Raw genomic sequence first — 18,299 nt, 5'->3', positions numbered from 1 at the left:
CCAAGTTACCCCCTTTGTGCTGGGCTTGCCCATCGCAGGTCCAACATATATATTGGAGCTTTTAGCAAGTAACTGTATACATTTTCTATAGTAATTTTCAAAATCTATATGCTTCTTCAGCTTCACACGATAAATGATTAGTAAACTGCTGTAATTCAAATACCGAGTCACATTCACAGTGTAATTCCACATACGAATCACTTGGAGAATTTCTCTGATCTGTGCATGGTCCCCTGGTGGGTCCATAACGAACATCGAATGACCCTGGCCCATCGGTTTCATTGTCAACATTTTATCTTTGTACAGTTCTTGTATGTTCTTCCATTCACTCCTATGCATGTTCAAAAACGTTTTGTTGGTGTCAAATAACATCTATTTATCTCTTTATGATATTTATTAAAGATTGAAATATATCTCACACTGAATTTGATATTGAACAATGAAAAGTATTCTCTGTTCTCAGTTTGTGTGCAGTTTCTTACATTCCATTAAACTCTTTATTTTAAGTAGATGGACATGTGTCTTATGACTGATGTGCATTTAGGTATTTGAATATCGCCTATTTTATCCCCAGCTTTTATCTAGGTTTTACATTTCCTGTAAATGTATGTAAAATGATCATTGCATACTCCAATCAACCATGCAGTCAAATCATCTAATGTTCTATTTCACAAACACTGCTAAACCCACAAAATCATTGTTGTTTACAAAGCAGTCTGCATCACTACTAGACTATGATAACTTCCATACTCCAACATTGCTTTATATTTTACCATTGAGGCAAAAGAGCCAAGACGCCAAGCCCTCAAAATATAACCTGGCTTTGATATTAATATTTGAGACCACCTACATAGCACAGACCATACATTGAGCAGGATCTTTGTGGTTCAACAAAAAAGTTGTATTAATCACCCACTGCTTTGATGGAACTCAGAAGGATGAAAGTCTCTGTTAGCCATACCCAGTACTAGAAGAATTGCCCTGCAGGATAACACACAGATCTCTGTAGCAGGGGCATTTTTACTACTCTTTCACTCATTCATGTGTATGGGGTCCCTGCGGTTAGAGGGGTTGGCACGGGGGCTCGCCAGGGCCAGTCTCTGGTGCTGGCGGTTGGGTGTTGTGTACAGCGGGTCACGTGATGGAAAAAGATTTCTGTGAGCTGTTTCAAAACCTCGACAAGATCTCACCACATTTTCCAACCACAAGAGGAAGTGGTACCTCAGACAGGGACGTTCTAGCTATTAATACCATGTGAAACCAGGGCGTGTGATGAAGGCACTGCCGGAAAAGAGAAAGGGCAGTGAGGGAGGTAAAGGGTGACGGGCTGGCAAATGACAGGGCTTTAAGGAGGTGAGGGGTGTGGTGTGCCAGAAAGATGGAGATGTAGGGAAGAGTAGGAAGCCATAGAGAAAAGGCCACAGTGGGACCAGGGTTTTGAGGAATGATGGAGGTAGTGAGTGGGTGCTCGCATAAATGGCCTCACGCACTTCAGAGGATTAACACTCATTCCCAACTATGCTGTTCTCAGACACTAACAAAGACCCACTCATTCCTAACGGTTTCCATTCTACACGAGTGAGGTCTCTCTTATACTCCAAATCGCTGCCTGCCCACGTAGGTCTCCCTCATTCCCTTCATCCCTAGCCTCACAAACCCTAATTATCTCTCACAATTTTTTCCCATTGCTGCCCTCACACACTCTGAGGCCTCACATGCCCCTCTCACATGGCTGATGTCATGTATTCTAGTGAGCTTTCACTCATTCTCCACATACCATTCTCAGACCCTCAAGTGTATTCTCATTTATCGCACTAAGGTGGCTGTGGTTCGGTTCTGGGAACCGCTCTTGACCGAAAACACCCATTCCCTGATGTGGATGCAGTCCAGACATACTCATGGTGGGGCGGGGGGTCTGCTGCAGCAGCTGAACACACACCAAAGCCTTGGACGTCTATGCTGAAGAGCTGGTAGAGGCATCAAATATTGTAGCACAGAGTGGCATAGAATGCCTGCCCATTAGTAACTTTCCACATATTGCCTGCCCATCAGTAAATTGTCACAGGTTTCCTGAACTCAAACTGTGTGTCAGAAAGTCTGCTCATCAGTAACTCTGCCGTAGAATGCTCACTGTGCCACTGGATTCAAGCTAGCCTGGCTGATGAGGGGTGATAGCCCGAAAATGGTCCTAGGATACTTGTTTCTGATCCAAGGAGGACCTGGCCTGGCAGTTCTGGCTGGACTGTTCCCATGAGGAGCAGGTTCAAGGCGGATTTGTGTATGGCTGGGTCCAAACTGGGGTGGCATAGTGAGAAAAAGAACAATGGATTAAACCCAGCTCTCTTGACTAAGGGTGAGTGGTTGAAATGTTTCAGTACTCCGTCCATCATTTTGTTGTGTTTGCTATTACCGAATGCCTGCCCAGCAGTAGCGGTGTCACAAATGCTTGAGAAGCAGTAACTGTGTCACAGAATGCCTGCCCATCAGTAACTGTACCATGGAAGGCCAGCCCATCAGCGGCGATGTGCCAGGAAATGCCTGTCCAGAAATCCTGTTTGTTAGTGCCCATCGATAACTGGCCATGGAATGCTTGCCCTTCCAAGTCACTGCACCACAAGATGCCTGCCCATGAATAACTGTGTGACCGTATGCCTGTCCCTCAGTTTCATGCCACCCCATTGCTTAATTTGAGCTGTTGGATTCCGGTGCTCGCCACCAGCACTTAATTATTAACACCAGCACTTATAACAGTCTGCCAAGTGGTGGCACTGTTAGTCCAATTTAGAGAGGAGCACAACAACAGTTATTAATTCATTTATTATAGATTAAAAATTACTATTATCTGCTCCTGAAGCCATCCTTATAGCTATGGGGGTTTGGAATAGTCAGAATTGTCACACTTGCAGTGATGTTTAGTAGTTGTGTTGATACTGTAATTGGCAATGCTGACAGCGGCAATGGGGGTGCATGAGGCAGTGGCCTCCTGAAAAGGGCCCTGGAACTTACTTTTTTGTAAATTATGCACTGTGACACAGTGTACCTGTGCTTTAACCGAGCTATAAAATGTCTGCCCATTAACTACTGTACCAAGAGAGCATGAATAACTGTGCCACTGAATGTATGCCGACCAGTATCTGTGGCACAGACTACATGAATAGAAGGCACTGTGGCACAATACCAATCACTTCCTTGCCAGTTCCCGCGAGCAGAGGAGGCGACAAAAAGCCTCCATTTACCTGTTTTCACAGGGATCAGATACGGTGCTAAAGTGCTTGGCATTTCCACAGCTAGTCTCTGTATTTTCTGCGAAAAATACTCGTCTGCCCTTGCCTAAAAACAAGTCATCGGGTGTGGTAATTTCTATGTCCTTTTAGCACAGATCCTGCATAACTAGCTCACAGTGTTCAAAAGGTAACCAAAATGAGTTTGGAAAGGCTGTAGCAGCAGAGAGTGACAGTGATCCATGTGTGATGTCCAGGACAGAAGGCCCCAAATCAACCAAATTAGGGACAGCAGAAATCCGAAATGGCTGAAATGATATATTAATGCATTTATTTAGGTTTTTCTTACACAGAGTGTCTGAAAAGTTTCAGCGCTCCATCCATCATTTCCTTGTGTTTGCTTTGTTCACCCTAAGTTGGCTGGGTATGCCCACCTGTGGGTCCCTTGCTCACTTGGCCACTGGTGTCAAGCTAGCCTGGCCGAGGAAGGGTGTTACCCAGAAACCGGTCCCAGGATGCTTGTTTCCGGTTCAGGGAAGACCTGGCTTGGCAGCTCGGGCTGGACTGTTCCCATGTGACACAGGGTCAAGACTGATTTGCATATAGCTGGGTCTGAACTGGGGTGGCGAAGTGAGCTAAAGAATGATGATGGATTCAATCCAGATCTGTGACTGGGGGTGAGTGTCTGAAAAGTTTCAGCGCTCCGTCCATCATACCATTGTGTTTTCTTACACACAAACCAGGGCAAAGAGTTCGCAGTGGAGGGTGTACTTAGGGTCAATCGCACCCAATACACTGCCAGACCACTGCATCAGCTCTGCTACATCATGGGGGATTGCAAGGTCCCGGTAAATCAGATGCCTGTAAGGGTTATTTAATTTAAAAAGAAACTAAATCCAATAAGTAAATAAAGGTAAAACAGGGTGATTGCAAGGGGTCACCCCCATAGCCCAAAACGCTTATTGTGGGACACGGGTTCAAGATGATAATAAGACTGACCGGCCAGGCCCGGAACCCTGTGGTATGAGGGAGACACAAGAGTACTCAGAAGATGTCCTTAGTGTAAGACACATGTGAAATGTGTTAATAAGACTGAAAGGCCAGGCCTAGGACCCCTTCTCTGTGGTATGAGTGGGACATCCCACTGCCCGGAAGGTGCTCTCAATGGAAGACAAGAGCAGAGGACATGTTCTCTAGGGACGGGTGGAATTTTTAATTTAATTGGAGGAATTTATTTATTTATTTAATTCGATTTATATAGTGCGTTATAACCCAGGGGTCTCTAAGCGCTTTGTCAGGTACGCACAGCAGAACTTCCTAAAAAGCCCTACCAGGAGTTATAGCCCAACCCAGGCCTTCTGAAAAAGAACAGTTTTCAACTTCTTCCGGAAGGACATCAAATTGGATTCCTTCCGCAAATCCGCTGACAGATTATTCCAGACTGCTGGGAGGGTATTGGAAATGGCGCGGCCACCCACTGTGGCCAATCTGAAGCGTGGTTGGGTAAGAAGGGTTGCTTCAGCAGATCTTAACGACCTACCCGGTTTGTATGGAGTCAAACGGGTCTTGATATATCTTGGCGCCTTTCCATAGAGCGATTTATGTGCGATGCAGAGCCCTTTAAAGAGCACCCTCTGCCTTACTGGCAGCCAGTGTAGCTCGCGCATAAGTGGGGGACGCATGCGAGCTCCTTGGTTTCTTAAAAATGAGCCTGGCGGCATCATTTATCACCACTTGAAGTTTGTCCAGAAGTTTTTGGGGCAGTCCTAAATAAAGCGAATTGCCATAGTCCAACCTTGATAATATCATTGCGGATACCGCCCGTCTCAAGGTGGAGAAGGACAATAATGGCGCAATTTTCCTAAGTTGTCGGAGAAGACCGACACAGGTTCCTACCACCGTGGTGACTTGCTTCCGCATGGATAGTTTATCATCCACATGGATGCCTAGGCTTTTTACCACCGCTGCAGGTTCTGGGGGTGGCCCAAGTTCTCTTGGCCAAAACCAGTCGTGCCATTTAGTTGAATTTAGTAATTTGTGTTACTCATTTACCGCGGAATTACTAATAAATTCCGCCGCTCCGCCAGCAGCATTAGTCAGCAGTGTAATTGTCTTTTAAACAGGACTGGAAGAGAAAGCAGTCTCTCTATTTTTAAAAACAGATGAAACTTTAATTTGCAGGAGTTTATACATAGAGGGACTGACTGCTCCCTTATTCAGCCGTGTTTAAACCACTGCAGTACAGTGCATACTCCTTGTTGCTCTCATATGACTATGTAAGGGCAACAAGGGGTATGCATTACACAGGAGTTCATACCCCTTGTTGCCCTTACATAGATATGCAATCTACTACGCTAAACATACTTTTCTGGTCAAGCAGGCCTTACTAACGTGTAAAACTATCCAGTGTCGATATTGGAAATAGGGGTGTGTTTTTTTAAAGAATACATAAGTATGTAATTCCGCAGAATTAAACTCTGCCAATTCCGCCCACCCCTACCACACATTGTATCTTGGTACTGACATAACAGATGTTTCTCGATACCCACGTTAATAGTACTCATTCTATCAACCAGAGCTAGATCAAGGACTGAGTGCACCCGCCCGGATTTCAACCATAAGTTCAAACGCAGGACAGGTGCATTAAACAATACGATCATTGCAGCCACACAAAACAAAAGTGGTTATTTTCAATAGAAGATTACATATTGGTAGAACTAAATCTGACAATTTCAATAAATGCACATATTTCATAAAGATTTGAAGTAATTAATAAGTCAATTCAGCACATGCTTTAGGACCATCATTACAGAGATATTTACAAGCAAATAAATGTGCATATACACAATTCTAATTGAAAGTCTTTTCTGCTATAGAAAGACCATATACATACATTCATTCATAATGCACTGTAGGCCTGAATAGTAAAACAGCACCTCCTCCAGGCAGACCTCTGTAACTACTGCCTAATAAAATACTCAACTGTTCAAAGAGGAACCAACTACTTACTATGTGGGCTGTTCTGAAATGTGAATGACACTTCCTAACAAGCAATGGAGGAAGAGGGCTGACCCAAATCCAGTGAGTATATTTTTGGGTGTGGATGATGAGCTGTGGCACACAGCTAACGCTATCTTTCAGCCAGATCTAAATATTGTGGCTTTGCTACTTTTTACATCTAATAAGGGCATAAAGGTAACCGTTTTGTGGCACTGAGTGCCAAACAATGTAGCATGTAGCCAGTCGAGCTGCTCCCACGAAGCAGTAGTGGGGTGGGAAGGGGAGGGAAGGGAGGTGAAAAAATTAATTTTAAAAAGTAAAACGTTCAATTACCTCTCAGCCGGCTGGCCCGCCGCCGCCTCTTCTCCGTCCTCTTCATGGCTTCGGTTCGAACAGGAAGCAGGATAGGCTCCCCAAGCCAGTCAGCCTTGTCATTGGTCAGAGTGGTTCGGCGCTCAGATGGGGAATGGGTGCCTGGGCATGTTGTCCTCCCAGGCTGTAATGCAGCCTGGGTGAACACCATGCAAAGTGCACATGAATGTTTGGCCTGCCCCAGAGGGCCGACCAAACATTCATGCGCACTTAGGATGGTGCCACCACCCCTCCCCATGCAGCCTGGCCCCGCCCCACAAAACTGCCCAGCACAGAAAAATAAAATGATAATAACATCGCGTTTTTTTCATTTTCTTTTTTGCTGTGCTGAAAGGCAGTGGGGCGACGCTCCTCCGCCTTAGCGGAGGCGCTGCCCCTGCATGTAGCATGTGGCAGTGTCATAACTTTGCGATTGCTGAGTACTTGCGTGTGGCCTCTGGCTTGAGACTATAGCTTTCATTTCAAGCAGTGCCAAGGGGGATTTCTTGATGAGATGATGTTGCAGTGTTTCTCCGTGAAGGCGACAGTGTGAACACTTTGACATTTCCACGAGTAAGAAGAAGTTGATTAAATAAGAATGACTTCTGCCCTTTTATATGAAAAAAATCATAAAAACGCACATTCACTTCCCTTTTGGGCTTGCAGGGCCTCGTCTCTTCCCTCACTGGTGGTAGAGGGCACTTCCCCATTGGCTCCCGACACCCTGTGGCTCAACGGTCCAGTGACGTCAGGTAGGGGAAATATAGTAACCATGAACCGAAATATTCGTTTTGTGCTCATAGTTCAGTGGCACCGATGCACAGCAAATGTTTCCTGGGCCCCAATGCTAGCAAAGATGGTGGACCTTCCCCTTTTTGTGAATGGTAAAACAATCTGTAATTGGTGTGCAGAGGGCCCCTCACAGCCTTATGCCACGGTGCCACTGCACCTACTGCACCATAGATAGCTACGCCACTGGACTGGCCTCAGCGATCACTCAAAGGAACGCTGTCCTGGTCTGTGATTGTTCAGATCCAGTAACGCAGCGACTACAGAGGTCTGTAGGGAATGTCCAGACTGCGGCTCTGCGGGCTGCCTTCTGCTCCTGGGGGATTATATGGGATATCTGGTTGCTTGCATTCAGTGCACTCAGTGGGCTGCGCCTCTGTCACTACTGGGTGGGCCTTAGAGAGACCCGCCTCACCAGGTGCTGTATCCTATAAGAGAACCCACTTTTCAAGCAGAAACAACTGCACAAGGTTTCCCTACACTGCTTAATTTGAAGAAAAGAAAGTGCCAGGGACCTTGTCAGGAGGCCACCACAATGTGTACAAGCCATTTTCACTAACTGCGCTGCTAATAGACAGTACCAACACAACTACTAACCATCACACTGTTGCGAGTGTAAAATTTCAGACTGTTTGTGACCCGCAAAGCAATAAGAATGGCTTGGGCTGCTGGTATTTGTTGTTTTTTTAATGTATGTGCTTATTGTTCTGCTTATCTTTCAATTGCACAAACAGCGCCACCGTGCGATAACTGCCAGAAGTGCCAGGGTTGAGAATTAAGTGCCAGTGCTGAGCACCGGAAACCACAGGCTAAAATTAAGCACTGGTTTCCCATAGTGCCATTCAACACTTTCCGAACAGGTGCCAGCGCATAGTAGAGGATCAACCTCCCTCTGCCTCGCCTATGTACCAGCGGTACCAAGTGCTGTACAATCCTGGTAGGTGAACTCAGTTGGCTAATGGCCCTGGTGCAGACAGTTATGTGCAGTCTATAGGTAACAGGATTCAATCCACGTAAGGTAGATCAGCGGGTTAGGTGCCTTCTGCAAGGATCTCTGTGTCATCTGCAATGTATGTGTGCGTGAGAACCATAGTCGATGGGTGTCCACGGGTCAAAGTACAAATCCTGGAAGGGCAGACTCAGCGTTTCCATCCAACCACAGCTGATAAAACGCGCGTTATACTTCTGGCAAATGCAACTCCTATCATTCAAGAGGCAATTCCGGGTTTGAGTGTGATGACGTTTTTGAACTGACCTGCCCAATAATGTTGTCAATCAAAATGTCCGGCTGTGCAGAAAAACAAAGTGCTGGAAATTAAAACAAATGATTTCAAAACCCTCCCTGTTCTGCCCTCACCCGGACTCGTGCTGTAGGGTTTCTTGTCAGGATAAGAAGATGTATTTCAGTGCCCCACCGAAACCAGGAGCAGTTTCTTGCACTCAGTTTTACAAAGGTGCAAAACAACCGAAGTGAACAGGCACCAGGAGGAAAAGCAAACCTGTGAATTTGGCACTAACACCAACATTTACTTTTGTTAACTTACTAGATTTAAATGTAGATCTCTGTAAAAATGCTCTGCACCACTCTCTCATAGAAGGGTGGTTGGCCGGACCATATGCCCAGCTATCTTTCACTATGCTCCATGCACTAGGGCAGTGGTCTTCACACTTTTTAATGCAGCACCACCCCCCAACCTCCGTGGGGGGAAAAAATAATTGGATTCCCCCTCCGAATTTTTCAAAATTATTCTATTAAATTAGCAATCTTTAAATATGTCTAGACTTATTTAAACATTGCAGTTAAGTTCTGTTACAGTTTTAAAAATGCAATCAAATACATGAATGCCAAACATACTATTCTGGTCAGGCAGGCCTTACAAATGTGTAAAAGTATCCACAGGGTGATTATTAGAAATGGGGTGGGGGTTTTGAAGAATATTTGGAGTCCCTTCCCTATTGGCACATACTCCCAGCCAGGATATAAATGACAAAAGATGTTAGTGATGACCAATCACAGAGCGGCTTACTTCCACTAGGTTTTTTTCTGCTTAAAACAAAGCACAGTTATTATTTATTTGTCAGATTTATAGTGCGCATAGCTGCCCCATAGCTGACGGGGCGTCCCAGCGCAGACCGCATACTCCAAGACACAAACCAGAGAGCAGAGGGGTTTAGCCCGGAAAAAGCCAGGTCTTTATGGCCTTCCGGAACGCAAGGTGGTTCTGGATCACTCTGATGGAAACAGGAAGCGAGTTCCAGAGTTGCGCAGTCAGACTGCGGAAGGAACGGCCACCCGCTCTGGCTTTCAGGACACACGGAGTATAAACCAGAGCTGAGGCAGCAGATCTCAAAGGACGCCGTGTCACATAGAACCTTAGCAGCCCCGCCAACCCCACGGGTGCCTGAAGCGACAGAATCCTATGAGCCAAACAGAGTGCCTTAAATTGAATGAGTTTCTCCACCGGCAACCAGTGAAGTTTCCGAAGTACAGGGGAGACAGAGCAAGAGTTTGGGAGGGCCACCAGCATGCGGGCGGCTGCATTCTGTGCCCTTTGAAGACGCTTAACACTGGCCTTGTTCGCACCCATGTATAAGCAGTTGCCATAATCCAGTCTTGACAACATTTTAGACTGAAGAATGGTTTGGAGGGAAGAAACCCAGCAGTGGCCTCAGGCAATGCAGAAGCCCAAAACAAGCCCCCGCCACTGCCTTGGATTGGGCGTCAAATGTCAGGCCGCTACCAAACTCCTAGGTTTTTCACTGTCTCCTTGGGCGAGGGGGTAGGTTTCAGGCGGTCCGGCCATCAGTATACATCAGTATAATACTTCTTTTGGCCAGAGCCAGCTGCTTCCCTCCCCTTGCCTCCACCCTGCAAACACTTTAGGCCCCACTAGGGGGCACCTCCCCGCCTGTCCCTCGTCACCCCCAGTTTGAAGACCCTGGAACTAGGGTAAGCACAGGCTCGCCGGACCATGAAATGGTGGCGGGAGAAATCAATCATGCCACCAAAATACTTTCCACTGACGCTGCAGTAAGACAGGAGCTGAGGTAATGGCTCTTTAGAAATTACTGAACAGGAGGCCTTTCCATAGAGAGATCAGGAACTCTTTGTGCGCTTGTGGAGCTCTCAGAAGGGAGTCCAGGAGCAGAGGTGACGACAGCAAACGTCACCACAGGTATCCTCAACAAGTGACTGTTGTGACTTTATCACCGGATCTTTTCCTGTACTGTGGAGCTCAAAGAAGTCAACTCAGCAAGGATAATACATACCAGAAAACACATCACTCCTGCATTTAAGAAATATTTATTTGGACCAGAAGAAGGTGCCATGGAAATATGCCGTAACCCATGATTCTAGGTCTAGGGGAACAGAACATGTGTGGAAAGGATGCGACATGGACAAAATTTTATGCAATCTGACATTTCCTCTATGCCACCTGGTCACGAAACTGCTCTTCACTACAGAAGAAATTCGTGAGAGCTGAAGAGTGAGTAGTATCTCGGTGAGAGTGAGTACTATATCGATACGAGTGAGCACTATCTCGATATGAGACAAGAACTGCGTTTATTCACGAACTGGCCTGGGGCAAGGACGACTGAATCAAGTGATCATGTGAGACCGACTCCTCTGATGTTTCATCTAATGCGGAAGTGACGTCTTTACTTTCAATTACACTTCACATTTAATGCTATACACAGGCAATCCTCCATCTGCGAAACACTATCGACAATTCATCGGTTAAGCCCAGTCTATTTGTAGTGCCAACATATGAACAATTATTTGAAAAAAGGGAGTCTGGAATTACCAGAACTGTGACGTGTTTAAAATAAAACTTCAAGCTGTGCATGCTCTTGATGGTCTTCTTGCGTCCATATTGGGAGTCTCACAAATATGATAATCTCTTCTGCATTTGATAGATTATGGCCACTTGCAGCATTACCCACTGACTGACATTTTTCTTTTGATAAGGAAATTATTAACTCATAAAATGTTACATTTTTTTTGCATAATAGGGTTTACAACCCAACAAGACATCATCAACACATTCCAGAACCCCTATTGTTAGTGATTGTTTTTGCAAGATTGGGTTAAGAGACTAGGGGCTAGATGTAGGTAAATAGTATTTATCGATTCGTAAATACCGAATTTTACCGATTCGGTATTTACGAACCGGTAAATGCTATGTAGCTAAAAATTCGGTAAAAATTACCGAATCGTTAAGATTCGGTATTTACCGAATCGGTATTTACAGATTCGGTAATTACCATTCATTCCTATGGGAATGAATGTCAATTACCGAATCGGTAAATACCGATTCGGTAAAAGGGGGAAAACCTTGAAGGGTGGCAGGGTGTCACTTTGACACCCTGTTGCACCCCTATGTCTGCAACATGGCACTGAAGCAATTTGCATTAAAGTGGTTTTTTCTTTTCGTTATTTACCACCAACTTGTAGTTGGTGGTAAATAACGAATCCTAACATGGGATAAGCACTCATTTAAGTGCTCCCTACATTAGGAATTCGGTAATTTTCCGAATCGGTATTAAAGAAATTGGTAATTTAACGATTCCCTTAAATTACTGATTCGGTAAAATTACCGAATCCTTAATTTCGGCCCCCTACATAAGAAAAGCCTATAACCGGTCGGTAACGGCCGAAATTCGTTAATTTCCGCCGTTACCGACTGGTAATGGACCACCTAAATCGGGCCCAAAACCTTTTACTTTCCACTGGTTGTCCCATTGAAGCCTGGCTCGAAATATTTAGATTTAGATTTGGTAGATCTTCGGCTTGGAATGATATGATCTGCTGTTTAACGAGGTCCATGCAGGTCAGGACCTAGAGTAGGATTAAAGAGTCCTGACATCACTCGATGCCACTTACCGCTCGGAGGTTGGGTCGGAGCAGTTCACGGGGTACTTGAGCTCGATGAGGGTGCCATCCTTGTCCTGCAGGCTCCCATACTCCTTTGTGTAGAACTCCAGCAGCTCGGCAAGGGTGGCAAACTTCTCGCCGCCATACAGATCATAATAGTCCCCTGTGTTCTGGATGCGTATGTGGGTAACTGTGTCGCCCACCCTGGGGAGGTGAAAGGAAAGGGTTAGTGGGGAGAAGACATAGCAGCAGGTGAGGTACTAGATAGGAGAGGGCTTCATTCCTCACCTCACAGACAAGGAGAAATCACCCTGGGTTTTCCGGCTTGGTCTGACCAGGAAGCTGCCATGGACCCCTCGATTCTTCAGGAGGGCCTCAGCATCCAGGCCACTGATGTCGCGATGAAACCACCTGGACACAAAAATATTAGGGGGAATCAGAGCTTCCAAAAATAAACACTGTACAATTTACAAAGCACTTCCATCAAGATTGTGTTTGCTATACTGTATGCTATAAGATAGAAATTTAAATAACTTGACAGGCATTCTGTTGTTTACGTTTTGTACACCATCATTACTATTTTTAGGATTCCAATAATGCTCTGCTGTACCCCCACGGTTCTTCCCTATACAACAACTTTTTTTGACATGAGCAGAGAGGGGTTGGTGGTTTGTGATTTTGTCGGCCCTCTATACTAATACTATAAATTGGGTCGTAGTGAGGAAGTAAAGCAGTAGGAGGGAGGGGGGGGAGTTAGAAAGGAAACAGGAGAGGAGATAGAGGGTAGGGTTAGACGCCACCTACTTAAATTACACCTACACCACAGTCAATTTTCCTAAAAACTTCATCGAAAGGTTCACTTTTCAGGTGCTTCCTCGAGTAGAATAGTTTGGGTTGTTATCTATGGAGGAGGGGTGGGGGACTAAGGCCATTCCAGAATATCCGCCCTAAGGATTCCACAACTCCACCTCAAGTTTCCTATTTCTTCACTTCTGTTGGGTAATATATTGATCTCATCTAACATAAGACAAACTGTTAACAATAATTTTATCAGAGGTGGGTCAGCCTCTTAAAACTCGCACCAGGCTCGAGCCAGAAGGGTGGCACTGTGTCAGCTCGAGGTCCCAGCCCATAAGAAGTCGAGCTTTCATGTGGCTTCTGCCTACCAAACTTGCTCTACCCTCATGCACAGAGGTAAAACAGAACATTAATATTCGAGGTAAAAAATAGATACTCATCCACCGGTGCTATTACATGTTAGCACGCCAAATACCAAGGCCGTGCAGTTTTCAGTTATCGACTACCAGACATTCCCGGCCACTTAATCTCACTCTTACAGGTTCCGGCTTTCTCCTCTTGTGACGTTTACTTCCATCTTTCTCCTTATTTCCCCTATGTGTGTTTTTCCTTCTCTTGCTCTCAGGGAATGTCTGATGAAGAAAAATAAGTGCTGGTCCCCAAAGATGAGTGCAGGTGGCCCCGCCGGCTCAAATAAAGCACTATAACACTCCAATTTAGATGTTGCCTGGAAACCAATGTTAGCCTCATCCCTTTGAGGAAGAGGTGTGGCGCCGCGGCTAGGGCGACTGACTCCGGAATCTGGGGATCACGGTTCGATCCCTGGCACCGGCGGCAGGTTAGCCCAGCACCATGTGACTCTGGGCAATAGCTTGCTTAATCTTCCCGACAGCGCCTAGAGACCCTTACGGGTGATTGTGCACTTTACAAATGTGGATTATTAATGAACAAGTTACTTACCTTCGGTAACGATATATCTGTAAGAAACAGTAGTGAGTATTAGATTCCTTACCTTAGAATAACCCCAGGCGTCAGTCTGGATCCGGAAACTTTTGCGTAGCAGTACCCCTGCGCGTCGGTAGGCGTCGTCTGCAGGCGTCCCCTGCGGCTCCGCGTCCGTCGTTGGCGTCGTGATGACGTCGCTGGAGTATATAGACGCCGCCTCCGCGCGCTGACGTCAGTTCTTTGTACACAGCTTTTCCGCGCCAGAACACGCAGAGCCATGTGAGAACCAACACTGGTGCCATTTGAAACTAGGGCCCTGAAAGGGATGTCCTTAACCCTAGGTATCAGTTCGCAGAACGGGGAGGATGGGTGGGGCGGTAAGGAATCTAATACTAACTACTGTTTCTTACAGATATATCGTTACCAAAGGTAAGTAACTTGTTCATCTGAAAGAAACAGGTTAGTATTAGATTCCTTACCTTAGAATAGATACCCGAGCAATACCAACCCCGGTGGTGGGTCTGCGAACCAATACAATCCTACACCAGAAAGTCCTGGAGGACCGAACGGCCAAAGAAGCCATCCCTCCGGACTCGACTGTCCAGGCAGTAGTGCCTCGCAAAGGTGTGCGGCGAGGCCCACGTAGCCGGATGGCAAATGTCCTGCAAAGGGACTACCCGGCCCAGGGCAGTAGTAGCCGCCGTGGCCCGAGTGGAATGGGCCCTCAGCCCAACAGGAGGATCCTTCCGAGCCAAAGAGTAGCACACTTTGATGCACAGAACGACCCACCGAGAAATGGTCCGTTTATGCACCGCCCGTCCCTTCTTCGCACCCACGTAGCCAACAAACAGTTCGTCATCCACTCGGAACTGGTGTGTACGATCCATATAAAATGAAAGCGCACGTTTTGGGTCCAGACGATGGAGCCGCTCTTCATCCTTTGAAGGATGCGGAGGCGGGAAGAAGGAAGGGAGGGTGATGGACTGCCCGATGTGAAAAGCAGAGACAACTTTGGGCAGGAAAGAAGGTCTAGTTCTCAAAACCACCTTGTCAGGATGAATGGATAGGAAAGGAGGTTTGACAGAAAGAGCCTGGAGCTCACTCACTCTCCTGGCAGAGGTGATGGCAAACAGGAAGGCCGTCTTCAAAGTCAGGAGACGGAGAGGACAGGAATGAAGTGGCTCAAAGGGAGCACACATCAAGAAGGTTAGAACCAGGTTCAAGTCCCACTGAGGCATCACAAACGGAACAGGTGGATACATGTGCGTGATGCCCTTCAAGAATCTAGGTATAATAGGGGACTTGAACAAAGAAGGTTGATCAGGCAGCCTTAGAAAGGCCGAAAGGGCAGAAAGGTAGCCCTTGATAGTGCCCAGAGCAGAGCCCTGCTGGGCAAGAGAGAGAAGAAAGAGGAGAACCTCGGAAAGAGGGGCAGAAAGAGGGTCCACAGCCTTTGCTGTGCACCATGCCACAAATCTGTTCCACCGGCAGGCGTATACCGACTTTGTGGAGGGACGCCTGGCTGCCAGAATCACATCAGAGACTTCAGGAGGCAAGTCAAATGGCCTCAACTGTCGCCGCTCAATCTCCACGCATGGAGGTGGAGACTGGACAGGTTCGGGTGGAGGACCGTCCCCTGCTGCTGCGACAGAAGGTCCTCCTGAAGGGGCAGGCGGATCGGGGGACCGACTGACATGCTGAGTAGCTCGGGATACCAGTACCTTCGAGCCCAGTCCCGAGCCACAAGGATGACTTGGGCCCGGTCGCGCCTGATCTTCTTCAGCACTTTGGGCAGAAGTGGTATAGGCGGAAAGGCGTATAACAGACCGCAACTCCACTCGCGCCGAAAGGCGTCACCGTGCGAGTGCCGTCTTGGAAACTCCAACGCGCAGAACTGATGACATTGCGCGTTCTCTTCTGTGGCGAATAGATCTAACCAAGGCTCTCCCCATTGCAGAAAGAGGCCTTGCGCCACGTCAGAGTTCAGACGCCATTCGTGATCCATCGAGCACCGACGGCTGAGTTTGTCCGCCCTGGCGTTCAGAGAACCTGCCAGGTGTTGAACCGTCAGAGTCACGCCCTGACGTTCCAGCCATTGCCAGAGGCTCAGAGCCTCCTGGCAAAGGGTCCACGACCCCACCCCGCCCTGCTTGTTGCAGTACCACATGGCGGTGGTGTTGTCCGTGAACACCTGCACCACACTCCCGCTGACAAAGGGGAGGAATGCTTTCAGTGCCAAACGAATGTGGATAAAAAACCTAGGACATCAGCAAAATTGAATGACCAATTAATTAAAATCAGTAAGTGTGAAGAATGGACAAAAAAAGTGAAAATGTATATAACTATATATTTAATAAGTATTGATTAAAAAATCATATAGAAAGCAAGCTATATGATCTCAATAAAAATATCATTCATTAAAAACAACATAAACGTGTCAAAATATAATACATTTCCTAAAAATTATGCACATAGTGGAAAACAATACATTCATATACTTAAATAACATAAAAATACAGTTATGAAGCAACTCGACGCGCGTTTCGGCAGAAAACCGCCTTCTTCAGGAGTCTCTGCTGATAATCTAGAGAAGCAATTGTAAAGAAAAAAATATATATAAATGACATATATTGCTTGTTATTTTTTATCTATCTAACATGCTCTTTTTCTTTAAAATAAAAAACAACAACAAAGGATAGCATAGCTACAGGCTTATAACATCTAAATTCATATTATGCCTAATGCCTTATGCCTTTGTCCAGCTTCACAACATACCAGATTTTGACATTACAAAATATTGGTCATCTAATGTCATTTGATTGACAGATATTCACAGACTCATTGAACAGTACTTATCCATTTCAGAAAGCTAATGTTATATACATCATGATTGATATTACGAAGTTTAGCAATGGATTTATCTAAACTTATTTGTGGAGAAAATTATAACATACAAAGTTTCTATTAATCAAGGGTAGCATTATTAACTCATATAATACTCATTCACTGATATACTGTTTTAACTATTGTGGATATCTTAATATCTACATAGAGTCAGAGCCACTTGATTAAGGCTAATACCTGATCACTGTTGATGCAAATAGCCTTCAAAAAAAGGGATGGGCTAATTAGAAATTTAGTAACTTCCCAAATCACTTTGAACACATGGTGCCATAATGAACAGGTATAAACTTTGCTAATCGTGTTAAAGTACCCTGACTATTACTAGATCCAAAGTATGTCTCTGAATACTTAGCATCGGAAGAATCAGATTACCTTATATAGTGTGTATATCGTCTTATTCTAGCCACTTGAAGTCAAAGGAGAAAATCTCAGGGGTATCGTTGCAAGGTTTGTGCGGTGATCACTGAATCAACTAAGCATTCCTGGTGCTATATAAATACAAAGACAAGATACTATGAAAAGAGGTGTCTATCTTGCTGTCTATTGAACATGTAAGTCTTAAATCACTGAAAAGTAATTATTGTAGAGAGGGATAAATGGAAATTACCTCTGAAGTTCTATAGATAGAGCTTCATATTTTGCTGTGAATGCTGATATTGCCAACAAATTCACCTGATTTGTAACTGTGGGGATTAAAAGGAAACCGTAATGGGTAAATGTGAATACAATTACAGTGCCAAACGAATCGCCCGGAGCTCCAACATGTTTATATGGAGCCGGGACTCCGCCGGAGACCAGATGCCTCTGATCTCTGCCTCTCCCAAGTGGCCTCCCCAGCCCTGGAGGGACGCGTCCGTCACAACAACGTGCTCCGGTTGGGGAAGGGAGAGGGATCTGCCTCTGACCCAATCGCGGTCCATAAGCCACCACTGCAGTTGTCTCGCAGTGCCCTCCGAGATCAAGACATCGTCGGACAAGTTGCCCTGATGCTGGGCCCACTGAAACTTCAGGTCCAACTGCAGAGCCCGCATCCGCCACCGAGCGTGATGCACCAGAAGGATGCAGGAAGCCATCAGCCCCAGCAGCCGCAGCGTCAACCGGACCAAAACCCGGATTAACGGCTGAAAGATGGGAATCAAAGCCTGTATATCCTGGACTCGCCGTTCCGGAGGATAGACCCGAAACTGCGCCGAGTCGAGAACCGCTCCGATGAAAAGGAGCTTTTGAGAGGGACACAGGTGTGATTTCCGCACATTGATGGAGAACCCCAGCTCGTGCAGGAGGTCTGCCGTCATCTGAAGGTGGTGGACGACTGTCCGGGGCGAGCCCGCCTTCAACAACCAGTCGTCTAGATAGGGGAAGACTGAAACCCCCAATCTGCGCAGATGGGCTGCGACCACCGCCATTACCTTGGT

General features: G+C 46.2%; 1 protein-coding gene across 7 annotated transcripts in view; it reads right to left on the bottom strand.

The window, feature by feature from the left end:
- LOC147706439 (tyrosine-protein phosphatase non-receptor type 6-like) overlaps window positions 1-18,299 on the bottom strand; it is a 247,846-nt gene that overhangs the window by 93,103 nt on the left and 136,444 nt on the right. For all 7 annotated transcript variants that reach the window (XM_086932937.1, XM_086932934.1, XM_086932936.1 and 4 more), the window contains 2 exons: window positions 12,526-12,648; window positions 12,247-12,441 (listed from right to left, as the gene is read on the bottom strand). In XM_086932937.1, coding sequence (XP_086789063.1) covers window positions 12,247-12,441; window positions 12,526-12,648 — 318 coding nt within the window. The remainder of the gene's footprint in view (window positions 1-12,246; window positions 12,442-12,525; window positions 12,649-18,299) is intronic.

The sequence above is a fragment of the Lissotriton vulgaris genome, chromosome 7, assembly GCF_964263255.1.
Source record: "Lissotriton vulgaris chromosome 7, aLisVul1.2, whole genome shotgun sequence".
Classification (NCBI taxonomy): domain Eukaryota; kingdom Metazoa; phylum Chordata; class Amphibia; order Caudata; family Salamandridae; genus Lissotriton; species Lissotriton vulgaris.
This window is presented reverse-complemented; position numbering and strand designations above follow the sequence as displayed.